General features: G+C 40.3%; 1 protein-coding gene across 1 annotated transcript in view; it reads left to right on the top strand.

Annotated features, from left to right (window-relative positions):
- shank1 (SH3 and multiple ankyrin repeat domains 1) overlaps positions 1 to 25,000 on the top strand; it is a 115,408-nt gene that overhangs the window by 32,294 nt on the left and 58,114 nt on the right. Inside the window, exons 6-14 of the mRNA XM_060902699.1 lie at positions 2,211 to 2,378; positions 5,352 to 5,468; positions 8,161 to 8,238; positions 9,623 to 9,689; positions 11,001 to 11,170; positions 11,354 to 11,475; positions 11,842 to 11,990; positions 12,451 to 12,564; positions 13,156 to 13,231. Coding sequence (XP_060758682.1) covers positions 2,211 to 2,378; positions 5,352 to 5,468; positions 8,161 to 8,238; positions 9,623 to 9,689; positions 11,001 to 11,170; positions 11,354 to 11,475; positions 11,842 to 11,990; positions 12,451 to 12,564; positions 13,156 to 13,231 — 1,061 coding nt within the window. The remainder of the gene's footprint in view (positions 1 to 2,210; positions 2,379 to 5,351; positions 5,469 to 8,160; positions 8,239 to 9,622; positions 9,690 to 11,000; positions 11,171 to 11,353; positions 11,476 to 11,841; positions 11,991 to 12,450; positions 12,565 to 13,155; positions 13,232 to 25,000) is intronic.

The following is a 25,000-nucleotide window of genomic DNA, read 5'->3' as shown; positions in this document are numbered from 1 at the left end:
TTTTGTAACTTCTACATCATCGAGTCAAAATATTACAAAAACATTTTAGAGTCCAAACTTTCGGGTTTTTTTTTTCCAGCACAAAATTAAATGTTACAGGAAAAACAGTCTGTATCTGAGCAGCATATTCCATAAGAGAGCACTTTTCAGATGAAAAAAGAAAGCATAATGAAGGCTGCTGGGTTTTGGTGTAAAATGAAGAAGTGAGTGTGACAGTCAAAGTGTCCAGAAGAACTGGGGCTGGTTCTGTAAGATGCTCAGGAAAACCTACAGATCATTTCCACATAAAACTGACCTCACTGGACCTGAGACGGATTATTATTTTTTTTAAAGCAAAGGGTCGTCTCACACCAAATACTGACTTTGTTTCATGTATTATGGCTCACTGATTACTGTTTATAGTATTTTCTAATGTTGAAACATTTCATTTCCTTATTTTTTCAGCCATTTTTTGGTTGACAGCATTTCTTTACATGTGCCGAAGACTTTTGTACAGAACTGTGTGTTCATGTAGTTAAAACGAAATAAAATGACAGAAATGATGTAAAGGTCATGGGTCACACACTCAGAGTGCCTGAACATGTGTCATTCTTTGAGTTTTTTTTTTTAACTAGAGATAGCTCTGATCTGATACCTAGAAAAGAAAAAGGTGGATTGGATATCTGGGGAAAATAAATCGACTTTGTAACAAAGAGCAAACAAAGAGGAAAGATTTTGGAACTGAAAAAGAGACCTGACTGTTTTTTAAAATCCTTTTATTACACTGTAAAAAAAAAAGTGACCATCTCAACTTAAATTTTCTAGGCAACATGATGCAAGAGAATTTTGTGTTGAGATGGTCAACAACAAAAGGTAAGTTGGTTGAACTCAAATTTAAACACGAAAATCCTTCTTAAGTCAACAAAGATCCTTGTTAAGTCAACAAGGATTTCTGAGTTGAATTTTGAGTTCAACCAACGTACTATTTGTTGTTGACCATCTCAACTCAAAATTCTCTTGCATCATGTTGCCTAGAAAATTTGAGTTTACATTTGATTTCAACCAGCGTATTTTTGCTGTTACCCAAATTAGGTTACTCTTCTTATAATAACAAATAAATGTTTGCTATAATAACATGTATTTCTACATTTCATATGATGTTTTTTTCAAGTTACCTGTACCTTAAAACATACAATAAATCACTGGCGCAAAAAAGACACTTACAAATAATTGTCAAAGGAAAACACTTTTATTTGTAAGACTGTGTCTCTTGCAAATGAAAAAGAATTCTGCAATGTGCAGGAAAAAAGTGATCCACTTCCAGACAGATTGCTACATGTCAATCTCACGTTTAAATTTTAGAATGAAGAACTAAAGACCTTTGTTGAAATTTACCTGAACATTAAAGTCAAGTTGGATTACAGACTATAATTTGAAATTTTGAACACATTTGTTGAATGAGTCTTTCACAAGTGTTCTGGAGTAAACTGACATTTATACCACAATAAAAAAGGGGCTCAGGCTCCATCAGCTACTTGCACTTGACAAAATAAACTAACTGTGACTGCTGTGTCAATTTCAAAATTCAATTTTACGATAAAAAACTAAAAAAAAAAAAAAAAACTTAAACCTTTACTTGAGTATTCAAATCAAGTTAACCTTCACAGCTGAGCGTCAGTGTTAATATATGGACTACACACTATGATTTGAAATTTTGCAAACATTTGTTGAATGATTAAGGCCTTTAAAAGTATAAAGTGTTCTGGAATAAACTGAAATTCTACATCACAATAAAAAAGTGCTCAGAACAAGCACGTTCCTCCTTGATGTGATTTGCCCCTGCGCAGAGGTAAGGAAACCCCATACAGCACGTGTATATATGCGTCATTGGTTCTACCAACAAGGATACCAACATGCAGCGTTGCAACAGGTTGCAGCTAGTTCTATCAACAAGGATATCTTTGATATTTGGATGTTAAAATTCTTGATAGCTCAACATGATATCACAATGAGAGAAAGTGTATTAGGCCGACCTGGATTAGTTGGTTGTAAGTGAAAATGACATTTCTGAGTCAAATGATATGTAAAATCTATGTTCAATCAACACCCGCCCGTAAAATTTTTTACAGTGTAGGATTGATTTTATTACATTTGTACTCATTACTTTATGATGTTTCAGAAGAAGTGATATCATGCTCTCTCTAGTGTTCATGTATCTCACACACACACAGACTCTGCTGTCTCTGGGATCGTCTCTGGACTATAAAGACCGCCGAGGCCTGACGCCGCTGTACCACACGGTGCTGACAGGGGGCGACACGTCCTGCTGCGAAACGCTGCTTTATCACCGAGCCAAGATTGGAGTGAGGGACGAGAACGGCTGGGACGAGACACACCAGGTACCTAATGGAAAAAAACCTGTGTGTGTGTGTGTATTTTATACATGATGTCTGTCACGGAGTGTTTGCATGAATGGACTTGTTTCTGTCTCTTTCTTTTTTCCATCCCTCCATCCATCAAGTCCATCAGTCGCTCCGTCGTCACACAGCAACAGGAAAGAGGACGAGGTACATCATCGTCATCCTGTCCATCATCATATCTATTCATAAAAATCACACCAATTCATTAATTCATGAATAAATACATTTTTGGTGCGTGTCATTTGCTGCTAAAAATAATTCAGTTGTTTTTCTTCCAGCAAAAATTTCTCATGAAATCATGAAAAAAAAACCTCATAAAAAGCAAGCTTAAATGAAGAATATTCTCTGTTACATTAATTGTAGCTAAAATAAAATAAATAAATAAATAAATAAATAAATATTTTTGGTCTGATATTCCAGAGAAATTTCAGGTTATTGTTAATATTCTTACAAGATCTTTTATGCAAATTAGGATTTATAATTAAGTAATTATAAATCTCTCTGGTGACGGTGGCAGAGAAGAGGACTATGGACAAACTACTGAACATCATGGTCGATGCCAGTCACCCTCTGCACACCGTCATCAGCAACCAGAGGAGCCTGTTCAGTGACAGAATGCTCCTTCCCAAGTGCAGGACGAACAGACTCAAAAACTCCTTTGTCCCTCACGCCATCAGACTGTACAACTCCTCTCTGGGGGGGAGGAGGGGGAACAGGAGGACAGAGGATGGGAAGGAGCAGTAGCCTAGCCTGACAATAAGCAATACCGGACAATGTGCAATATAAAGTGCAATATCTCTCCTGCTGGACTTTTTTTTTATATATATTTGTATATGAAATACTTAATTTATCTAGAAGTTTTTCTCTATTTTCTATTCTCTGTTTATCTGTAATGATGCTGCTGGAATTTTAATTTCCCTGAGGGAACCTGCCCAAAGGGATCAATAAAGTTCTATCTAATCTAATCTAATCTAATCTAATCTAATCTAATCTAATCTAATCTAATTAAGGAGCGGTAGAAATATCCTGTCATCTTAATCAATTATTTTTCAGATATTTTTTATAAAACTCATTTAATACACATCGTATACAAAATACACACGAACTGTAGTGAGAAAATGTAAAAATAAATAATAAAACAAAATGTTTTTCATTCATTTTGAAAAAATTCATTTTTGTCCACTTATCGTTATCTGAAACATTAAGCTCCGCCCATTGTACAATCATGTCATGTGAAAAATCCTCACAATGACTGACGAATGAGTGAATAAAATCGTTTGTTTTTAGCGGTGGAGTCTGAGCTCCACCTCCTGTATGAATGTCAAAGACGCCCCGACACTGGAGACTCCTTCCATCAGTGTTACATAAACATCTCCTTATCTTCAGAAAACTTCACCGTATCAGTGACTTCTCAATGTGTTTATTAATCTGTTTACGTTAATGATTATGCACAACGTCCGCTGTACACGCCCCTGTGAAGGAGCTGTTGCTATAGAAACAATAATGTATCAGAATGAGGGCATTAATATAAATAATGCTGTGATGTGCAGCTGCGCTACTGTCAGAGCTGCTGTTCTGGAGAATTAATCACCACCTTCCGACCAATCAGAGTCCAGAACTCAGCAGCGCCGTGATATTAAACAGTGATGATGTTATTTTTTTTATTTTATTCACAACATAATCTGAAGCTTTTTTTAACACACTGGAAGTAACCGAGGTGTGTCTCAGATAACACTGCCAAAATGTCCTGATATCAGAAAGTGTGTGTGTGTGTGTGTGTGTGTGTAAGGGATTGTGTCTTTTCATTTCTATTTCAAATCTGCTCTGTCTTCACGCTGTCTCACATTCAGAGCTGTGTTAATTAATAAAGGTGTCAAAGTTCTGACAGGTATGAAGTAAGTCTGTCTCTCTCTTTCTGTTGTCTGTCTCTCTCTGTCTATCTCTCTGTCTGTTGTTTGACTGTCTCTCTGTGTTTCTTTCTTTCTGTCTGTCTGCCTGCCTGTGCCCATATCTGTCTGTCTCTCTCTCTGTATGTCTGTCTCTGTCTCTTTCTCTCTCTTTCTCTGTATGTCTGTCTCTCTCTGCTTATATCTCTGTCTGTCTGTCTGCTCTTTCTGTCTCTCTCTCTTTCTGTCTGTTGTTTGTCTCTCTCTGTGTCTCTTTTTCTGTCTGTCTGTCTCTTTCTTTTTCTGTCTGTCTGTCTGTCTGTCTGTCTTTATCTCTGTCTGTCTGTCTGTCTGTCTGTCTGTCTGTCTTTATCTCTGTCTGTCTGTCTGTCTGTCTGTCTGTCTGTCTGTCTCGGTCTTTATCTCTGTCTGTCTGTCTGTCTGTCTGCTCCTTCTGTCTAACTTTCTGTCTGTCTCTCTTTCTGTCTGTTATCTGTCTCTTTTTCTCTGTCTGTCTCTCTGTCTGTCTGTCTGTCTGTGCCTACCGGTATACCTCTGTCTGTCTGTTTCTGTCTCTTTCTCTGTGTCTGTCTGTCTCTCTCTCAGTCTCTCTTTCTGTGTGTCTGTCTCTCTCTCTCTCTGTCTATCTCTGTCTGTTTATCTGCTCTTTTTCTGTCTAACTTTCTCTCTGTCTATCTGTCTTTCTGTTTTTCTCTCTGTCGATCTCTCTCTCTCTCTAATATTTTTCCACAACTTCTCTGACTGGAATCATTTCTTCTTTTTCTTCTCTCTTGCTTTCTCTCTGTCTTTCCTTTTCTCTTTTTCTTTATTTCACAACTCCTCCTCTGGCTGGAATAATTTCTCTCTCTCTCTCTCTCTCTCTCTCTCTCTCTCTCTCTCTCTCTCTCTCTTTCTCCCCCCCATTATTCCACAATCCCTCCTTCTGACTGGAATCATTTCTTCTTTTTCCTCTCTCCTGCTTTGGATTCTTCTCCTCATCACCATGCTCTCTCTGTCCTGCTCGCGCCCTTCATTCTTCTCCTTTTCCTCCTCGTTTCTTCTGCAGGCTTGTCAGAATGGAAACTCGCAGCATCTGGAACATCTGCTGTTTTACGGCGCGGACTCTTCGTCCCAGAACGCCTCAGGAAACACCGCCTTACACATCTGCGCTCTCTACAACAAGGTAACGTCTCGTCCGCTCGTCCGTCTGCTCTGAGGACACAGGTGGGATCTGGAGGAGGTTGGAGATGTTTCTGACAGATACATTTGCGAGGCTGAAGTCGTTAAAGTTGCGTGAATGCTGTTGCTAGGCAACTTAGGAAATACAGGTGCTGTGCTTAAGCTAGCTAACAACCAAGTGGGAGAATCTGAATAACTGGCACCTCGCCGTAATAAGTTTTATACAGTGACAACGAAAATGAGATGAACATATCCAGAATGTTTACCTCAACATTTACCTCAGATGGGCTGTTAAATTACTTATAAAATGCTTTTCAAGGTTATTTGAAGATACTAAAAACTAAAACTGAAGTTAAAAGACAGCCACAAAGCAACAGTTTTACCTCATGGAATTAATTCCTCTGTATATGTTTCAGAAATATAGGAACAAATCAGTAATTCTGACTTCTGAGAGGAATTGGAGTAAATCTCACAAGCTAACTGCTAATCGCTGGGCGAGCACTTTTACAAGCTAGCACGCGGTTATTAAGCTTTATAAAGCCAGAGTGACGGTGAAAACTGGACACATACATCATGGACACCAACATTTACCTCAGATGTTTTAGTAAACTAGCAAAAAAATTCAGAACAATGAAAATTACACTGAAATTACACTTAGCATTAACTGCTAACCCAAAATTTAGGCTTCATATTCAACGTTCATGTTGTATCTTCTAGTAAACACATTGAGCTGAATTTTAAATGCAGTAATTCTACACAAAGTCGATAATTTTACCTCATGAACTTGATTCCTCTGTGTGTGTTTCAGAAATGTAGGAACAAATCACTGATTTTCCAGAAATCTTCATCACTATAAGCTAGCTGTTAATGACTAAGGCGAACAATTTCACAAGTTAGCAGGTAGCTTTATAAAAAACAGATGAGAAATGAGACAGAAACTTCAGGAATGTCAACATTTACCTCAGATATGCTGGTAAATTACTAAGAAAATATTCAGAACAACTGAAATTATACTGAAATTGCACTTAGCATTGACCGCTAACCTAAAATTAAAAATGGAAGAAAATCTTATAACAGTAGTTTCATCTTATCCTGAATATACGATGACTCATTAAACGAATAAAATAAATAAATGAGATATGAAAAAAATGAAGCTTGAAGGTGAGTTTATATAGCTAATACAGTTAGCTTGTTTTGTTAATCTGATGTGATTTTCACTGATTTGATTAGTGCGTTTTTAAATTTGTGTTTAAATAGTTAGCTTTCGAAAATTCTCATCATTATGTGTCAGAACTAAAAAGAAAAAAAAACCTCTGGATCAGGGCTTTGAACCAGAATTTTTTTCCTATTGGTTCGTTCCGAACAGAAACGGAATTTTAACGTTTCCAGTTTTGGGTTCCACCATTAAATAGACGTTCCCGAACCGGTTAGAACAAAAAAATTTCGTTCCCGGAACGGTTAATTACGTTCCCTGTCAGCGGTTTAACAAATGGCTATAAAATTATGTCTCTGTCTCATCCAGCTTAAGCCAAATGTAGGCTAATTCTATTACAACCTTCATTAAATAAGACAAGAAATAATTCAAAACAATTATTATTTCAAATGTTGGCGATTTGGATTCTCAGTATGTCTTCCCATCTACACAAACAGAAAAAGTGCCAAAAATGAAAGATAATTCGTTTAGTGTGTTACCAAAGGCTAGTCAGGCCCTATAGAGGGCTACCGCATGACGTCACCGCGCCGCGAGATTTTGTTAGGCGCCATATTGGAAGACCAAGTACACATCTATGCAAGTACATACATACATAAAACAAACTACACCTGAAATGTAGCCAGGGCCGGTTCTGCCCTAATCTGGACCCGGGTGCAACATCGCGCAACCCCCCCCCCAAAAAAAAACCCAAAACACCAGTCTAAATCAGGACAACCATCACATAACTATAACTATAAACATTTTATATCAACTATTTTAACTAAATGGGCTATAATAAATAAGCCTGCAGGCAGCCACGGCCGGCTGCCTTAAAAAGTAACCATTTGTCCTACCTTAAAACTCGTTTTGCATTTTCTGCCTCCTTTTTTGTATTTTCAACCCTCCGTTTATTTTCTTTCCTTTTCTGAAAACCCGATTTGTGTCCAGACATTTTGTTCTGCTACCAACGAACTAACCCGTCAGGTCTCGTCTCTCGAGCGCGCGATGATTCCCGTGGGAAGGGCAACAATTGATACATTTTTACAAACAGCCAATAGGGAGGTTGCATCGTTCAGGCTCTTCTTTGCTCAGACACTCAGTAATGGAGACGTGATAGCAGTCCACCTTCCCGCTCTCTCCATTCAGTCAGCGAACGTCACACAGGAAGTGAACCCCAGCGGGTCATAGAAACTTGCGCAGGAGGAGAATGGCTTTTTTATTTGTAGGCTACGGAAACTTTGAGGAACGAAATAAAAACCGGTATTAACCGGTTACCATTATTTTTAATAAGCGTTTCTGTTCCGGAACATAAAAAATAATAAAGTTTCTGGTTTCGTTTCTGTTCCATGTGAAATAGAAAAAGTTCCCGGTTTTCGTTTTCGTTCCTTGAACCGGTTCAAAGCCCTGCTCTGGATAGACCACACCCGCAATTAACAAATTATAAGTAACACAAGCAGAATTTTCCTTCATTATGATCGCAGCGTGTTCAATGTTTGTCGTACAGGAGAGCTGCGCACGCATCCTGCTGTACCGCGGAGCAAACAAGGACATAAAGAACCACAGCGGACAGACGCCGTTTCAGGTGAGAGAGCAACTGTGGAGAACCAGGAAGCAGTGAGGAACATGTCAAATAAAGCGCAAAACTCTACATGTGCTTTTTAAAGCTTCTTCAGTTCCCTCTCTGTGGGAATCTCTTACTGAACCATATAACAAAGTGTTCTCCTGTCACAAAGGGTTCTAGTGGGAAGCTAAAAACTCTTATCCTGAGTATTATCCAATGAAACCCTTAAAGAACCCTTGAAGAACCCTGTTTTCTCAGACTATACAGTATGTGCATTGGCATGTGGAGCAAACTCCAAACTATTGCTCATTATTTTCTCCTTGATTTCTAGAACAATCTGGTTCTTTAACGGTTCATTACATGATGAAGCCATCTAAAAGGTACTCTGAAATGTTTCTGATTGGTTCTACATAGGACCTTCATTCGAAGTCACATCCTTAACAGTTCTCAGTTTAGTTTTCTGTTGGAGTACACCATTAGAAAGGGTTCTTCATGGTTTCTTTGAAGGTTCATTGGATAATTAATGGTTCTTAGGTTCATCAAATGGTTTTACTGGGAACCATATTATGGACCTTTTAAGGACCAAACCAAAGAACACTTAAGGGTTCTAAAATTTCACGAGTGTACACTCTCAATTAACCAGCCAACCAACCAACCAACCAACCAACCAACCAACCAACCAACCAACCAACCAACCAACCAGACAAACAAAAAATGGTTCAAGGGCTCTACTTTAAGGGTTTATGGATTCTCAAATGGGTTCTACATGAAACTTTTTCTGATAACTGATAGGGGAAACACTTTAGAGTGTTTTAGAGTTCTACATAGAGCCTTTCCTTAAAGGGACAACCAAATAATGTTTAAGATTTCTAGTGGACAGACCTCTTCTTCTTCTTCTTCTTCAAAAAAAAAAAAAAAGGTTCTTTAGAGGATCTTTAAAGGTTCATTGGCTATTTAAACCTCCTAAAATTGGTTATACTTGGAACTGTTTCTGATTGGGAAACACTTTGCTTGTAGGGTTCTACATAGTACCTTAAAAGGTTTCCCAGAAATCACATCTATAAGATTTTTACATTGTTATTGAGAGAGTGCACTCTTCACAAAAAGTGTTCATCGGATAATTAAGGGTCCTGAGTTTCCAAAAAGAGGAATCCTTTCTGAGAGGGAAACAGTTGTAGGGTTCTGTGTAGAATCAACACCCAGAGGAAGAACTGAAGAACCTTTAAAGATTCTAGATTTTTGAAGAGTGCATGTTTCATGTTTTGCCAGTTTTTGTTTGTGTTTCATTTGGAACACAGTATAATGATTAATAATGTTTCTGATTGTTGCTTGTTTTGGCTTATTTTGATGTGTGTGTGTGTGTGTGTGTGTGTGTGTGTGTGTGTGTGTGTGTGTGTGTGTCCAGGTGGCTGTGATGTCGGGACATTTTGAGCTCGGAGAGATCATTAAAAACCATCGGGATTCAGATGTGGGTGAGTCGGAGAGTCTCACGCTTCTCATCTCAAAGCTTCTTAAGAATTGTAATAAACATGACAACAAAAATATAAGAATTTAATTTAATTAAATTATCAGTTTAATTAGGCGGCATGGTGGTGTAGTGGTTAGCGCTGTTGCCTCACAGCAAGAAGGTCCGGGTTCGAGCCCCGTGGCCGGCGAGGGCCTTTCTGTGCGGAGTTTGCATGTTCTCCCCATGTCCGCGTGGGTTTCCTCTGGGTGCTCCGGTTTCCCCCACAGTCCAAAGACATGCAGGTTAGGTTAACTGGTGACTCTAAATTGAGCGTAGGTGTGAATGTGAGTGTGAATGGTTGTCTGTGTCTATGTGTCAGCCCTGTGATGACCTGGCGACTTGTCCAGGGTGAACCCCGCCTTTCGCCCGTAGTCAGCTGGGATAGGATCCAGCTCGCCTGCGACCCTGTAGAACAGGATAAAGCGGCTAGAGATAATGAGATGAGATGAGATCAGTTTAATTACGGTTTAATTACTATATTAAAAAACTACGGCAAAATTATCTGAATTATTAGTACTAATATTTCACAAGTCTTCTTTCCTTTTTTCCCTTCATCCTGCCAAAAAGAAATTCGGATTACAGCACAAATGTATTTTATAAAATAAAATTTAACGATTAAATTATTAGACACATTAAGCAAACGTATAATATTATGTATTTATTATTTATTATAATCTAGTTATAATAATTCTAATTTACATATAATCAGTATATAGTAATAAGTTGGAACATTTGATATCATATCAACACCGAACACAGTCTCTAAGTTTATTTTTAAAAATGATAAACTTGTAGCTTTTATTAAATTATTTAAAACCTATTCTGTCTAGTAACTAAAATTATTTAATGAGTTTTTATAAAAGTAAACATTTTTACTTGCTTTATAGATTTGCGTTTTCTGTTAAACACAGTTAATTATGTTTAGGGCTGTAATTATAATCACTAAATAATGATCTACAAAAAAACCCAAACAAACAAACAAAAACACTCGCTGGACTTTGTGGACCTGTAAATTACGCCATGTTTTTGGACTAAGAGCTCAGGATTCAGTTTAATCGTTCTCAAATGTTGGTTCACTCAGTTTGACTGAGATTTTTCTAAAAAAATTTTTAGCTGCAGTAAAATCTAATAAAAATTGCTATTATTATTTCAGAAAGTGGTATGCAACTGTATCTGCAGCAGAACAACATGTTAAAATTCATCGCATGGATGCTCTTTTGTGGGTTTGTGTTCTTCATCGTGTGTGTGTGTGTTTTACAATTTGTGTATGCTGCAGTGCCATTTTTGGAGTCACCAAAGTTCGCGCCCCAGAGGCGGGAGAGTGGTCGCACGCTGGCTCCGCCCTATCCACACCCATTCCTACGCGCCAACAGTGACAACAGCATGAATGTTCCTGAGTGGCTAGCCTTCCCCAATGCAGCCACGCCCAACATCGTCTCTGTGCAGGTATGGTACACATCTCTGTGCAGGGGTGTGTGTGTGTGTGTGTGTGTGTGTGTGTGTGTGTGTGTGTGTGTGTGTGTGTGTGGAGGGCAGTTATTCAGGTGGAAGAGAAATTGTCCATTAATTATAATTGAACTCAAAATCAGATGTAGTGTGTGTGTGTGTGTGTGTGTGTGTGTGTGTTAGGGTCTGAAACATGGCGGTACACTGCGCAGCTCCAGCAGTCCCCGGGGAGCCCGAACACGTTCGCCGTCTCGCGGCCGAACAGGAGACAGAGACGACCGCAGCAGACAGAGCCGGAGACAGGGGTGAGTGTCAAATGCACTGAATCACAGTGAATCACTTTGAATTAAATACACTGAATCATGAATCAAACTGAATTTGAATGAACCAATTGCATCAAATCACATTAGACAAACTGAATCAGTCTCAGTTACTTCACATTCAGTCACACTGAATCAATAGATCAAATGACACTGAATCAATAGATCAAATGACACTGAACTATTTCCACTAAATCACTGAATCATTAGATGGAACAACAACACTAAATCTTACTGAATCACACTGAATCGTTAGATTGAACGACACTGGATCAGTCACACATGTGCACATGTAATGTATGTGTGTGTGAGTGTGTATGCTTGTGTATAAGGGTGTGTGTATGTGCGCAGGCCGGGCTCCATCAGTTCACAGGGTGCAGCTCCGGCTCAGCGAAGGCGTCTGTACAGCGCCGTCCCGGGGCGAGTGTTTGTGGCCACACGCTCACACACAGCGCAGGGCGAGCGTGAGATCAGCTTCAACAAGGGAGACAAAGTCAAAGGTGTGTGTGTGTGCGTGTGTGTGTGTGTTTACATGTAAACAAAAAAAAAAGGTTTTGAGTCCTGTGTTATCAGTGATAATGTCACTAAATATGTGTGTGTATCTCTGTATGTTTCCTCAGGTGTGGATAAACGTTGTCTGTGTATGTATTCTGGTGCCATGCGTCTGTACGTGTGTGTGTGTGTGTGAGAGAGAGAGAGAGAGAGAGAGAGAGAGAGTATGAAATGTTGTGTGTGTGTGTGTGTGTGATGTGATGCTGAGGTGCACTCACACCTGCATGTAGGCTGTGTTGTGTGTGTGTGTGTGTGTGTGTGTCCTTTATGTCCGATGTTCACATATGTGTGGATTTGTATGTTTTGTGAATGCTCATGTATTTATGTTGACACCACACACACACACACACACACACACACACACACACATACACACACACACACTTCTCTCTGTGTGTTTTCTCTCAGTGCTGAGTGTTGGAGAGGGTGGATACTGGGAGGGGACAGTAAGGGGACGGACCGGTTGGTTCCCCTCTGACTGTGTGGAGGAGGTGGCGGCTCGCAATCTGGAGCACCGTTCAGGTGAGCAACACACACACACACACACACACACACACACACACACACACACACACACACACACACACATATATATGTCCATTTTGACCCTGATGATAGTGTTATGGTGTTTATGTCTTGTATAGTGAATAAGGCATGTATGTGATTTGAGACACATCCAGAACAGACTGAAGATGGTGGCCTATAAAGTTAATAGGTTGTGTGTGTGTGTGTGTGTGTGTGTGTGTGTGTGTGTGTGTGTGTGTGTGTGTGTAAATTGTGATACCTCCTCAGTGGACTGATACAGTAATTGAGGGATGATTCTGACTGTATCAAAAGTGTTGTGTGATTGTGAATTTGGTTCCCTTATGCTTGTGTCCTGATTCTGCGGTGTAGGGAGCAGGGAGTAAGGGCACCTTGTTTTAGACCACAGTGTAGGAACATCTAGTGAGCAGCGGTCACGCCTTCACACACTCCTCTGGATGTGTGACTTCACACTGAATAAACTCAGGCAGAAAAGAGAGAGAAACTTCAGATGTTGTTCAGATACACACACACACACACACACATTCTTCCCCGTGATCATGTGGGTACCGCTGTGTGTGTGTGTTGCAGACAGCCGTAGTGAGAAGACCAAGAGACTTTTCCGTCATTACACTGTGGGATCATATGACAGCTTCGATGCACCCAGGTAAGGCCAGACCACTACACACACACACACACACACACACACACACACACACACACACACACACACACACACACACACACAGTACTAAGGTTGCCTTAATTGCATATTGACTCAGCATTGTTGTTTGTGTTAGAACCATTTCATTGCAGTTTACAGCTGCACAGAATGAACAGATCACAGATCACATGGTCATGTGACTTTCATGTCCCTGAGCGTTCGTAAAAATGTCCCCAGTTCTGATGAATCTGATGAATTCGTAAGTGTTGGGTGTAGGTGTGCTGTACCTCAGGGGCGTGTTTTAAGTCCGCTGTTTCTTCGCTTTGTGCCATTTTCTTGGTCAGTGATCAGAGTGAACGGAGTTAATGACTTGAACTTGTTTAAAAGTGTAAATATTACAACTTGCTTCTGCCTCAAATCAGAATTTTGCCAATTAATAAACAATTTATAAACAATGAGCCTCATACTGTTGCTCAAACTGGATATAAACAGATTCATCTGGAAATCATTTGTATGAGTGTTTACACCAGACATTTATTTGGTCTTCATGAAAATCCTCTAAATTCTGAACATTTGTGTCCTGTTCGTACATTTACTCACAAGAACACAAACTAATATAAACCTCCACTTGGTTTATTATTATTATTATTATTATTATTATTACATTCATAGTGTTTATCCAGAGCCTTTACCCTGATTGTTCATTTCATTCTCCGAGCTTTCTGTCCACTTTACCTTTAAATGACTAAATGCAAATGAGCTGTGTCAGGAACACACTTTTGCACATTATGGCTGATCAGAGTACACACTCGCACGAAGAAAATCATCGTTTCTGGAACTTTTGTAAATCCAATAGAACGTTTTAGACACAACTTTACAAAAACTTTGAAAAATGAGGCCCAGTGTTGCTCACAAACATTTGTTTGATGCAGTTGTTGATTATTTCTCATTGATAGATAAATAGATAAACATACTATATACAATTACAGTAAATAAGTAATATTTTCTGAGATTGTAAAGTCACAAATGTACAAGAAACAAAACCTCAGAAAAATAGCGGGGTTGTTTTGTTGTTATGGAACCACATTGTTTCACTTTTCAAGGTCGGACCAACGTCATCACGCCACAGATGCTGAGAGTTACAGAAAATAAAGTTTTTACTCCTCGATTACACAGTGTAAAACAATAAAGCACTAAGAGATTTACAATATTTCCCAGAATGCACTGCAGCCGGGAAGCACGTGAGCGATTGTTGTGCTTCCTGAATGCAGTGAGGGATGGATGTATAAACCCCACAGGTTTGTTTATCCGTGTCCTTTTCTCTCTTCTCTGTTCATAAATGTATAATTATTGTGTAAGAACAGTTTCGGTTACTTTCAGTGTGTGGATTTTTCTCATCTGAGCAAATCTCTGTGACGTTGAAATGGCTGAGCCGAGAGTTACAGGAAATGTGGGATTTTTAGTCGATGTAGTTCCTCGACAAAATATCACCACTGTTTTTCCCAATTTTGTTTCTTGTAAGTGTATGATTTTTTTCTTGCAAATTTGTGACTTTTTTTCTTGTAAATTCGTGACTTTTCCTTCACAAACTTATGATTTTACAATCTCAGAGAACATCCAGGTTTTTTTCTCAGAACATTAACACACACACACACACACACCCACCACACACACACACACACACACACACACACACACACACACACACACACACACACACACACACACAGCTTCATAATGTTTTTTTAACCTTCAGTGGCCCTAATTTAAAAAAAAAAATTGAGAGAATTGTTGTTTTTTGCTCTTGGACTCCCCCTACAGTTGCGGAGTGTAATTCACGTTTACACCACTGATGTAATATAAACACAGATTGCTCTCTGAGCTCCTCATGTAAAGCTGGACACGTGCTTGTTTAGAAGCTGAAGGAAACAGAATGGCAGAAACAAAAGAACCATCTCAACTGACGAGGAAGTTTGAGTTTTGCTGAAATACTGTGTTTGCAGGCCATTTTCAGGACAGAAACGCTGTTTACTAAGTGTGTGAATCTGGAGTTTGTGTGTAATCGACATCATATAGGAGCATATTACTCATAACACACATTGTGTGGTGTAATTTATTACATGTTAGCTGAGACAGGTTCATAAAGCTACAATCTGTCAAGGCTTATTTGACGTGAGATTGACAAACTGACCAAACGTTTTGGCGTGAGATTAATTAATTAATTTATTTTCATGCTCACCTGAGATGGGACTGGGGTTAGGTGAATTTAGTCATCTGGAAAAACTACAAATCTCCATGAGACAGGGTTAACGCTGATAAGGTTCCAGCCTACAGTAGGTCACAATCCTTCATTAATAACATTATCAGGGATGGAACTCTGCTGTCGGATTGTCGTTGTTTTCCCGTTAGCCGTGACACAGATCACTAGACCTCAGGTCTGGAAGTGAACGTGCAGCTCAGACATTATTTTGTCGCACTGAAGTCAAATTTTGCACCCAACTCAGACTAGTAGCATGCTAAGCTAACGTAACCAGAACCATGCTAACACTAACATTATAGCGGTGCTCCATACTTAAGAAAATATGGTAATCCATCGAGTTGATTTTTCATGGACACACAGGGATCCCAGCCGTGTACGTCCGTCCCCGCCCCTCGCGATTCTGATTGGCTGTTGGATTTTGGCGGGAACTAGAAGCACGAGCGCGCCTACATAACTTATTTTTGTCTGCAGATAATTTCATATTTATCGGCTTTTCCCACCGAGAACAACTCAAACAGCGCAACACAATAATCATCATTTTTACAAACTTTAATACAAACTTTAAAAAGATGTCAGAACAAGTGAACCAAGGAGAGAAAGATGAAGTCAAAACCAGGAAGAGAAAGAGAGTTTTGCCAGAGGAAGAAAAGGAAAGAAGCGGTGACAGAGCGAGAGAAAGGCGAAGAAATCTTTCACAAGAAAAGCCACAAGCTGAAAGAGAAAGAAAACGTGTAAAAAATGAATGAATAGAAATGATGAGTTGTAGGAATTTAATTCTAAATAGTGATGTTGATTTTGAAATCACTGCGAATCCTTCGGGATCTGACACGGTGACCTGAATCCACTCAGTGTTTTCATGGATCGTCTGTCTTTTGTTTTCAAAACATTTTGCTATAAATCCCTAAAGCGCGCTGTAGTTTATAGGAATAAAAAGAATAATGTACATGTGAGTTTGGAGAAATTTATCTTCTTGTGATAAAATTGAAATTGAAACACATCAAAGTCCATCATCTGCTGCAGGTTTGTTTTCATTTGAATGGAAGCGCCGCTATTAGGTCGGACCTCATTTTATATTATCTAATGCTGAGGGATGCTAACGGACCAAGAACAGCTAGTCAACTAAATTAACCTTATAAAACATGCATGCGTCTGACACAAAGGGACGCAAACTTCGGTGGCCACAAAAGCTAGACGGCAGCTGAGACGAGAGGACTCATTATCAGTACCGCTGTCTGAGGGTTATCCTGTAATGTGTTACACAGTTCTCGCGAGAGGTCTCCGGGACACGCCACCAGAGGTACACGGTGCTGTAACCGGGCTCGGAGACTAGATGGAAGACAAGCCGTTCTCTCTGTTACAATAAATGTACCATCAGAATAATCTGGATTCTGATATTTTAAGTTAAAATTCCTACATAACGCTGCTTTAAATGGAGACATGTCCAGATCCAGAATAGGAAACAAAGGCAAAAAAGAAGTCGGCAAATATCGCTGAGTATTTCCGATTTTTCACCAGAAAACTGTCAAACATTTTGTGGCATCATTTTTGATCACTATCTTTTTTTCCCCTTAAGTGAGAGACGCAAAGTTAACTAGCGTACCCCAGGTCTTCACTGACATCTCTGTCTCTCTCTCTCTCACACACACACACACACACACACACACACACACACACACACACACACACACACACACACACACACACACACACACACTCATCCCTATTTTCTATTTTTGCTATTTTTCCCATTATCTTTTCCCTATTTTTGGCTTTCTTGCTCCTCCCATCTCATGGCACTCTCCCTCCATCTCCCTGTCCATCGCTCGCTCTGGTTGTTCCTCTCACTTTCCTCACCCCCTGTACCTTTTTTTAATTTTCTCTCTCTCTCTGGCCTGGTCTCCCCCACCGGCTCTCCATCTGGAGGTCAGATGATCAAGGGCACTCGAGAGGAAGGGCAGAGAGAGGGAGAGACCGTGGAGAAAGATGAGAGCAAGCGCTGTGGATGGATAAAGATGAAATTAGGTTGGAGGGCGGAGTCAGACAGACGTAGGGAAAAGTATGTTGTAAGAACGAGAGGCAGGAAGTGACATGAATATTACTACTGCTAATAAATACATCATAATGATAAGAATAAGAACAACCACAATAATAATCATCAAAACATCAGTCCTACTGCTAATAGTACTAATACTGCTAAAACAACAACAACAACAACAACAACAACAACACTACTCCCCCTACTACCAAAACTACGGTTTCTATTACTATTATTGGCACTATTACTCATTCTATTATCAACAATTATACTGTTACGATACTAATATTCACTAATAACACGACTTACTATCCTGTTCAGATGATACTAATACAATGTTGCTGATAATAATTATCATTAAAAGAACATTACTCCTGCTACTTCACCAACAAATGATGAATTTGGTTCCAAAATGCGATTTAAAAAAAAAATCAAATTCCCAACAAAAGAAGTTCTTGCATTTGATCACTATTCAAAGTTCCAAAATCAATTTTATGCAAAACGTGATATCCGTCACGTTCCTTTGCATTGAATATTCCCTTTCTTTCCAAAATGCAACAAGCGCCTCTACTGATTTTCCACAAAAAGTGTTATCTCCACTCGACCAATCACAGTGCACTATTCAAATATAGAAACAGTCATAGCCCCTCCCACTGACTGTCAACATCACGGAGAATCCGCATCTTTTAGTAAGTAAAATAAATGAATAAATTTGATGGAACCAAACATTTCTTATCTTCATGGCTTTTATTATTATTCCAGTAGAGCACCTGAATACTCCTGGGCTCGAGATATGACACTACTACTACTACTACTAATAATAATAATAATAAAATAATGCTACTATTATTAACAGTAATACCAACAATGTTATTACTATTCTAAGACACTAATAACGATATGCTTAATGTGATACTAATCCTAGAATTAATAGCTGTGATAACTCATAACTAATACATAGTTGAGATTATATTGAGGTCAGACATTGGACGATGGATCATAAGGCTGTGAGTTCAAATCCCAGCACCACCAAGCTGCCCCTGCTTCGTCTCCTTCTTCTTCTTCTTCTTTCGGCTGCTTCCCGTTCGATCGCCACAGCGGATCTGTTCCGCATATTTGATTTAGCATAGGTTTTACACTGGATGCCCTTCCCTTCCTGACGCAACCCTCCCCAATCTATCTGGGCTTGGGACAGATAGTACTTACCAGCACTGAGTAAGTATGCACTGTCTCGTACAACCCTATTGGCTGGGTGTTTTTACCGAATCTGGAGGAAACCCACACAGGCACGGGGAGAAAATGCAAACCCCTGTTGGCATGTTCTTACTGTTGCAATAAGATTATTATATAATATTATAATTATAATTATAATATAGTAATCAAGTCAAGTTAGTTTATTTATATCACCCTTTTAACAACAGACATTGTCACAAAGCAGCTTTACAGAAAAGTAAAGACTTTAAACATATTAACTAATAAATTTAGCTGTAATAAATTTATCCCTAACGATCAAGCCTGTGGTGATAGTGGTGAGTAAAAAACCCTCAGACTCCACAAGGAAGAAACCTTGAGAGGAACGAGACTCTAAAGGGAACCCATCCCCATCTGGGTGATAACAGATAGTGTGATTATAAATAACTCACTTCTATAACTGTGTCCTATAGAGTCACAAAGTACAACTGTGTAACCAGGAAATTCATTATAGTTTAACATGGTGATTAGAGTCCGAAACCATCGTAGCAGAACTGTAAGTGTCCAGAGCGTCTCCTGAGTGTGTCTTTAGGCTGTCGATATGGGGGCTGACCTCCACAGGAGCAATGTGATGAGACTCCAGCCAGAAGTAGGGCATTAGGATGGATCAGGCAGGTTGTATAGCATTATCTCATCTCATTATTTCTAGCCGCTTTATCCTGTTCTACAGGGTCGCAGGCGAGCTGGATCCTATCCCAGCTGACTACGGGCGAAAGGCGGGGTTCACCCTGGACAAGTCGCCAGGTCATCACAGGGCTGACACATAGACACAGACAACCATTCACACTCACATTCACACCTACGCTCAATTTAGAGTCACCAGTTAACCTAACCTGCATGTCTTTGGACTGTGGGGGAAACCGGAGCACCCGGAGGAAACCCACGCGGACACGGGGAGAACATGCAAACTCCGCACAGAAAGGCCCTCGCCGGCCACGGGGCTCGAACCCGGACCTTCTTGCTGTGAGGTGACAGCGCTAATCACTACACCACCGTGCCACCCTGTATAGCATTAATATTATATAAATTAGTATTAATATATTAGTAGAGTAATAGTAATCGTTAAAAGACCAACACTCTAGTGCTAAATTAACTCTAACTACTTTTGCTAATACTAATGTTACTATGACGACTACTTTTACAGCTAAGTCGTATCAACAGTATGTTCCTCAACATATTAACAATATCAACAATAATGAAAAGAACAATACTCAGTGACAAATATGTGCACTATTAATGCTAATCACTATACTATTAATATGATATATTTCTATTAATACAACTTAATTCTTAATTTCCCTAAGGGAACCCTCCCAAAGGGATCAATAAAGTTCTAATCTAATCTAATCTAATCTAATCTAATCTAATCTAATCTAATCTAATCTAATCTACTGTAATCTAACAACTACTACTATTAAAGAGAACAACAGTTTACTGCTACTTCAGCTACCAATACTGAAATTAATAATACAGATCCTACTAATCCTACTCATGATAATAATATCCCTGTTATGAATGATACTGCTCAGAGCTCTAACAGCAATACTACCACTTACCCTAACATCATTAACAGTAATATTAACAATAACTATTCAACTACAATTATCACTACTAGTAATACTAACACCGATGTTACTACAACTACTAGTATGATTAGATTAGATTAGATTAGATTAGATTAGATTAGATTAGATTAGATTAGATTAGATATAACTTTATTGATGCCTTTGGGTGGGCTCCCTCAGGGAAATTAAGATTCCAGCAGCATCATTACAGAGAAATAGAGAAAAACTTCTAGATAAATTAAAATAAATTAAGTATTTACATATACAAATATAAAAGAATAAGATATGGGGAAGAGAGGAAGGGGGAGAAGTGGGGTTAGGGTAAGTGTGTGGGGGGGAAGCAGGAAAGATATTGCACTTTATATTGCACATTATCGGGTATTTCTTATTGTCAGGCTAGGCTAGGCTACTGCTCCTTCCTGTCCTCTGTCCTCCTGTTACCCCTCCTCCCCCCCAGAGAGGAGTTGTTCAGTCTGATGGCGTGAGGGACAAAGGAGTTTACTACTATTATTAATAATAATGCACATTTGCACTCAGAAACTTCAACTCAGACTGCAACTTGTGTGCAGAAACGCACTCAAGCTCATTAGAACTAATTGCCATGCACCTGTTCCTGATCAGAGTGCACTCACAGCGTGTGCTTATCAGGACTCTGAGTAACACACAAACTTTGCAAAGTGTACGCTCTGTCCCCTGTGTCTGACATTACCAAGCCTTGTATTTTGTATCGATTTCCTCGTTTTGTGTCTTTGGATTTTGCCGTCTGTATTTGCCTCTTATACATTGTCTACACCTCACCTGACCATTGCCTGTTTCACGATTCTGCCTTTGATCACCGATTTGGATCTGTTTGTTCACGTGTTTGTAAATAAAACTCTTCCTGCACTTACATCCGTCTACCGCGCTTTTTACAGTACACCTGTAGCAATACTTACATTAACAGTACTATTAACAATACTATTACTGTACTAATATATACTCATTCTAGACTATTAATACTATATTAATACAATAGTACTACTATGAATAATAATAATAATAATAATAATAATAATAATAATAGGGGCGGCACGGTGGTGTAGTGGTTAGCGCTGTCGCCTCACAGCAAGAAGGTCCGGGTTCAAGCCCTGTGGCCGGCGAGGGCCTTTCTGTGTGGAGTTTGCATGTTCTCCCCGTGTCCGCGTGGGTTTCCTCCGGGTGCTCCGGTTTCCCCCACAGTCCAAAGACATGCAGGTTAGGTTAACTGGTGACTCTAAATTGACCGTAGGTGTGAATGTGAGTGTGAATGGTTGTCTGTGTCTATGTGTCAGCCCTGTGATGACCTGGCGACTTGTCCAGGGTGAACCCCGCCTTTCGTCCGTAGTCAGCTGGGATAGGCTCCAGCTTGCCTGCGACCCTGTAGAAGGATAAAGCGGCTAGAGATAATGAGATGAGATGAGATGAGATAATAATAATAGGGGCGGCACGGTGGTGTAGTGGTTAGCGCTGTCGCCTCACAGCAAGAAGGTCCGGGTTCAAGCCCTGTGGCCGGCGAGGGCCTTTCTGTGTGGAGTTTGCATGTTCTCCCCGTGTCCGCGTGGGTTTCCTCCGGGTGCTCCGGTTTCCCCCACAGTCCAAAGACATGCAGGTTAGGTTAACTGGTGACTCTAAATTGAGCGTAGGTGTGAATGTGAGTGTGAATGGTTGTCTGTGTCTATGTGTCAGCCCTGTGATGACCTGGCGACTTGTCCAGGGTGAACCCCGCCTTTCGCCCGTAGTCAGCTGGGATAGGATCCAGCCCGCCTGCGACCCTGTAGAACAGGATAAAGCGGCTACAGATAATGAGATGAGATGAGATAATAATAATAATAATCAAAATACTACTACTACTACTACTACTGCTAATAATAATAATAATACAAATACTGATAGTAACAACACTAATACTGATGTTACTCTGACTGAAGAAGTGACAGAATTACAATTACACACGTTTTTTAATCTGTTTATGTGGAGCGTCTGCCATACACATCCCTGTGAATGAGCTGTTACTATAGAAACCATAATGTATCAGAATGAGCACATTAATTATAAATAACGTTACTGTCAGAGCTGCTATTATAGAGAATTAATCAACACCTTCTGACCAATCAGAGCTCAGAACTCAGCAGAGGCAATGGGGCGAGCAGACCTGCACGCCATATGCATGGACACACTCTGGCACTGATGCAAGCATGAACACACACGTTCTAAACATGCACATACACCTTCTGCCACTAATCCACCCTCCCCTACTTCTCTCTCTCTCTCTCTCTCTCTCTCTCTCTCTCTCTCTCTCTGTCTTATTGTTTTGCACGTGCCATGAACTCGCTGTGACGCGATGTAGCGAGCAGAAACAGAGAAAAAGCAAATGTTCAAGGTGCTGATGTGATAGTGAGAGAGAAAGAGAGAGAAGGAGAGGGAGAAAGCGAAGGAGGGAGGGTGGGAGGGAGGAAGAGAGAGGGATCAAGCAAGAAGAACAACATCGCCACGTTAGGAAAGCAGCGCTGACGGAGATGATGTGAGTCCTTCTCTTCTCCAGCTCTCCGTCCTCTTCTCTCTCTCTCTCTCTCTCTCCCTGTGCTGCTTATCTCCTCTCTGTCTCCGTTCCTGTCCTCCCTTTGAGGATGGTTACGTCTACCTGTTTCCTGTTGATCCATTTTCATTCATGCCTTCTGCTTTGTTTACGGATGTCGCAGGTTGTGTTGATAGGGGGAGGGTTCTGCATCCCTCTGTGTGTGTGTGTGTGTGTGTGTGTGTGTGTGTGTGTGTGGGTGGGTGGGTGGGTGGGTGGCGTAGAGGAAATGTGGAGTTCAGATGCAAGTTGGGAGTGTAACGTGGGCGTCAGGGGGAGGTGGTGTTCACATCAGGCCATTAAAATAACTCTAAAGAGAAAGTTTAAAGGACAAAAGGGAATGAGGAGGAGGAGGAGGAAGAGTAAAGGTCAGGTGGACAGACGGCAGGAAGAGGAAGCAGATGGGGCGGAGAGACACATGGAGAAAAACAAACAACAGGTTTCGGATGAGCACTTCATTAGCTCAGGATTTGATTCAGGAAACTTTGAAAGTCACCGGAGAGACGAGGTCCACACAGCAGAGCAATCTGCGATGTTGAGCTGCTTAAACATGGAGGCGTACTCTGAGCTCTACGCAAAACTCATTAGCATAATTAACACGCTGCTTTAAACGCGCAGTTCTCAGTATGCTTTCTGAGACTCGTAATAATCCTACAGTTTTACAGAAACTGGAGAAAGTCACAATCATGTGCTGTGATCAATCCTGACACTTTCAGCCTTCGGTTTTGATTTTTTCAAACTGCCCGGTCCCGCCCCTTTTTACCATAAAAGGCAACTCAGCAGACAAACTTGTTTTTTCCTGATCCACTTTCTTAGCCCTGAAGAAATGCAGGCAGGACAGTTTTAGCATAAGAGTCGTCAATGACTGGAATGGACTACCTGATGAAGTGGTCAATGCTCCTACACTGAACCAATTTAAGAACGCATTAGATAAGTACTGAATGAGAGACATGTACAGTCTCCCCGTATGAAACACCCAACCATGCGCACGCGACAATAAAATAAGTGAATAGCCCAAGTCTAGAACGGGTAACAACAGGCAATGCCTCTACAGCCCGATCACTGATGATGATGATGATGATGAGTGAAGGAGATTTTCTTGGATTTTGTTCATTTAAGCAGCAACAAAGTTAAAAAAAAAAAACAGTACAATCGCCACGCCTCGACCTTCATACCTCTGTATGTGTCAAGTGACACAAAGTGTTATGAGCTTAGCTCCACCTCCAGTATGAAAAGAGCCGCCCTTATTCCCATAAAACACACAGGGAGGTGTTCACAGTATCAGCAGGAGATTGTGAGTTCTAACCCAATCTGTGGTCGGCTGCCAAGGGAACAAAATTAGAGCGTAGTGGGAGGGGCATATTCTGTCCACCCTGTCAATCACAATGACACTCGCCAATCATGAGTGTCGTGTCTGTGAACTCATGGATGTGGAAGAGGACAGATAGCACTTTCCATGGAGTGTGTTACACTGTCCTGTGATGGAGCAGGAGCAGCAGTTTGAAATGATGAGGAAGCATTGTCTCAGAGGAAGCACATGTTAGCCTCTCTCTCTCTCTGTCTGTCTGTCTGTCTGTCTGGACAAAATGCTCTGTAATACTGAGTAGGAAAAACAGACAACTACATCATATCAAGCACTCATCATTAGAAGGAGAGAGGAATGTGGTGGAGCAAGACAATGAAAGGATATGATGGAGGGATATGATGGAGAGATGTGGTACAGGCTCTGATGGAAGACTGTGATGGAGGGATACATTGAAAAGGATGTGATGGAGGGAAGTGATGAAGGGATGTGATGGAGGGATGTGATGGAGGGATATATCAAAAAGGATGTGATAGAGAGAAGTGATTGACAGATGTGATGGAGGGCTATATCAAAAAGGCACCTCGCCAAAGAAAAGAACTTGTTTTTTGCCTTTGTAGAGCTAGAAAAGGCTTTTGACTGCATTCCTCGAGATATGCTATGGTGGGCCATGCGACATCTTGATCGACCAGAGTGACTAGTCAGTACAGTTCAGGCCATGTACACCAATGCATCAAGTAGAGTCCAAGTCAACAACTCCTTCAG

The sequence above is a fragment of the Neoarius graeffei genome, chromosome 20, assembly GCF_027579695.1.
Source record: "Neoarius graeffei isolate fNeoGra1 chromosome 20, fNeoGra1.pri, whole genome shotgun sequence".
NCBI classification, from domain to species: domain Eukaryota; kingdom Metazoa; phylum Chordata; class Actinopteri; order Siluriformes; family Ariidae; genus Neoarius; species Neoarius graeffei.
Note: the sequence above shows the minus strand (reverse complement) of the source record. Positions and strands in the feature narration are given on the sequence as shown.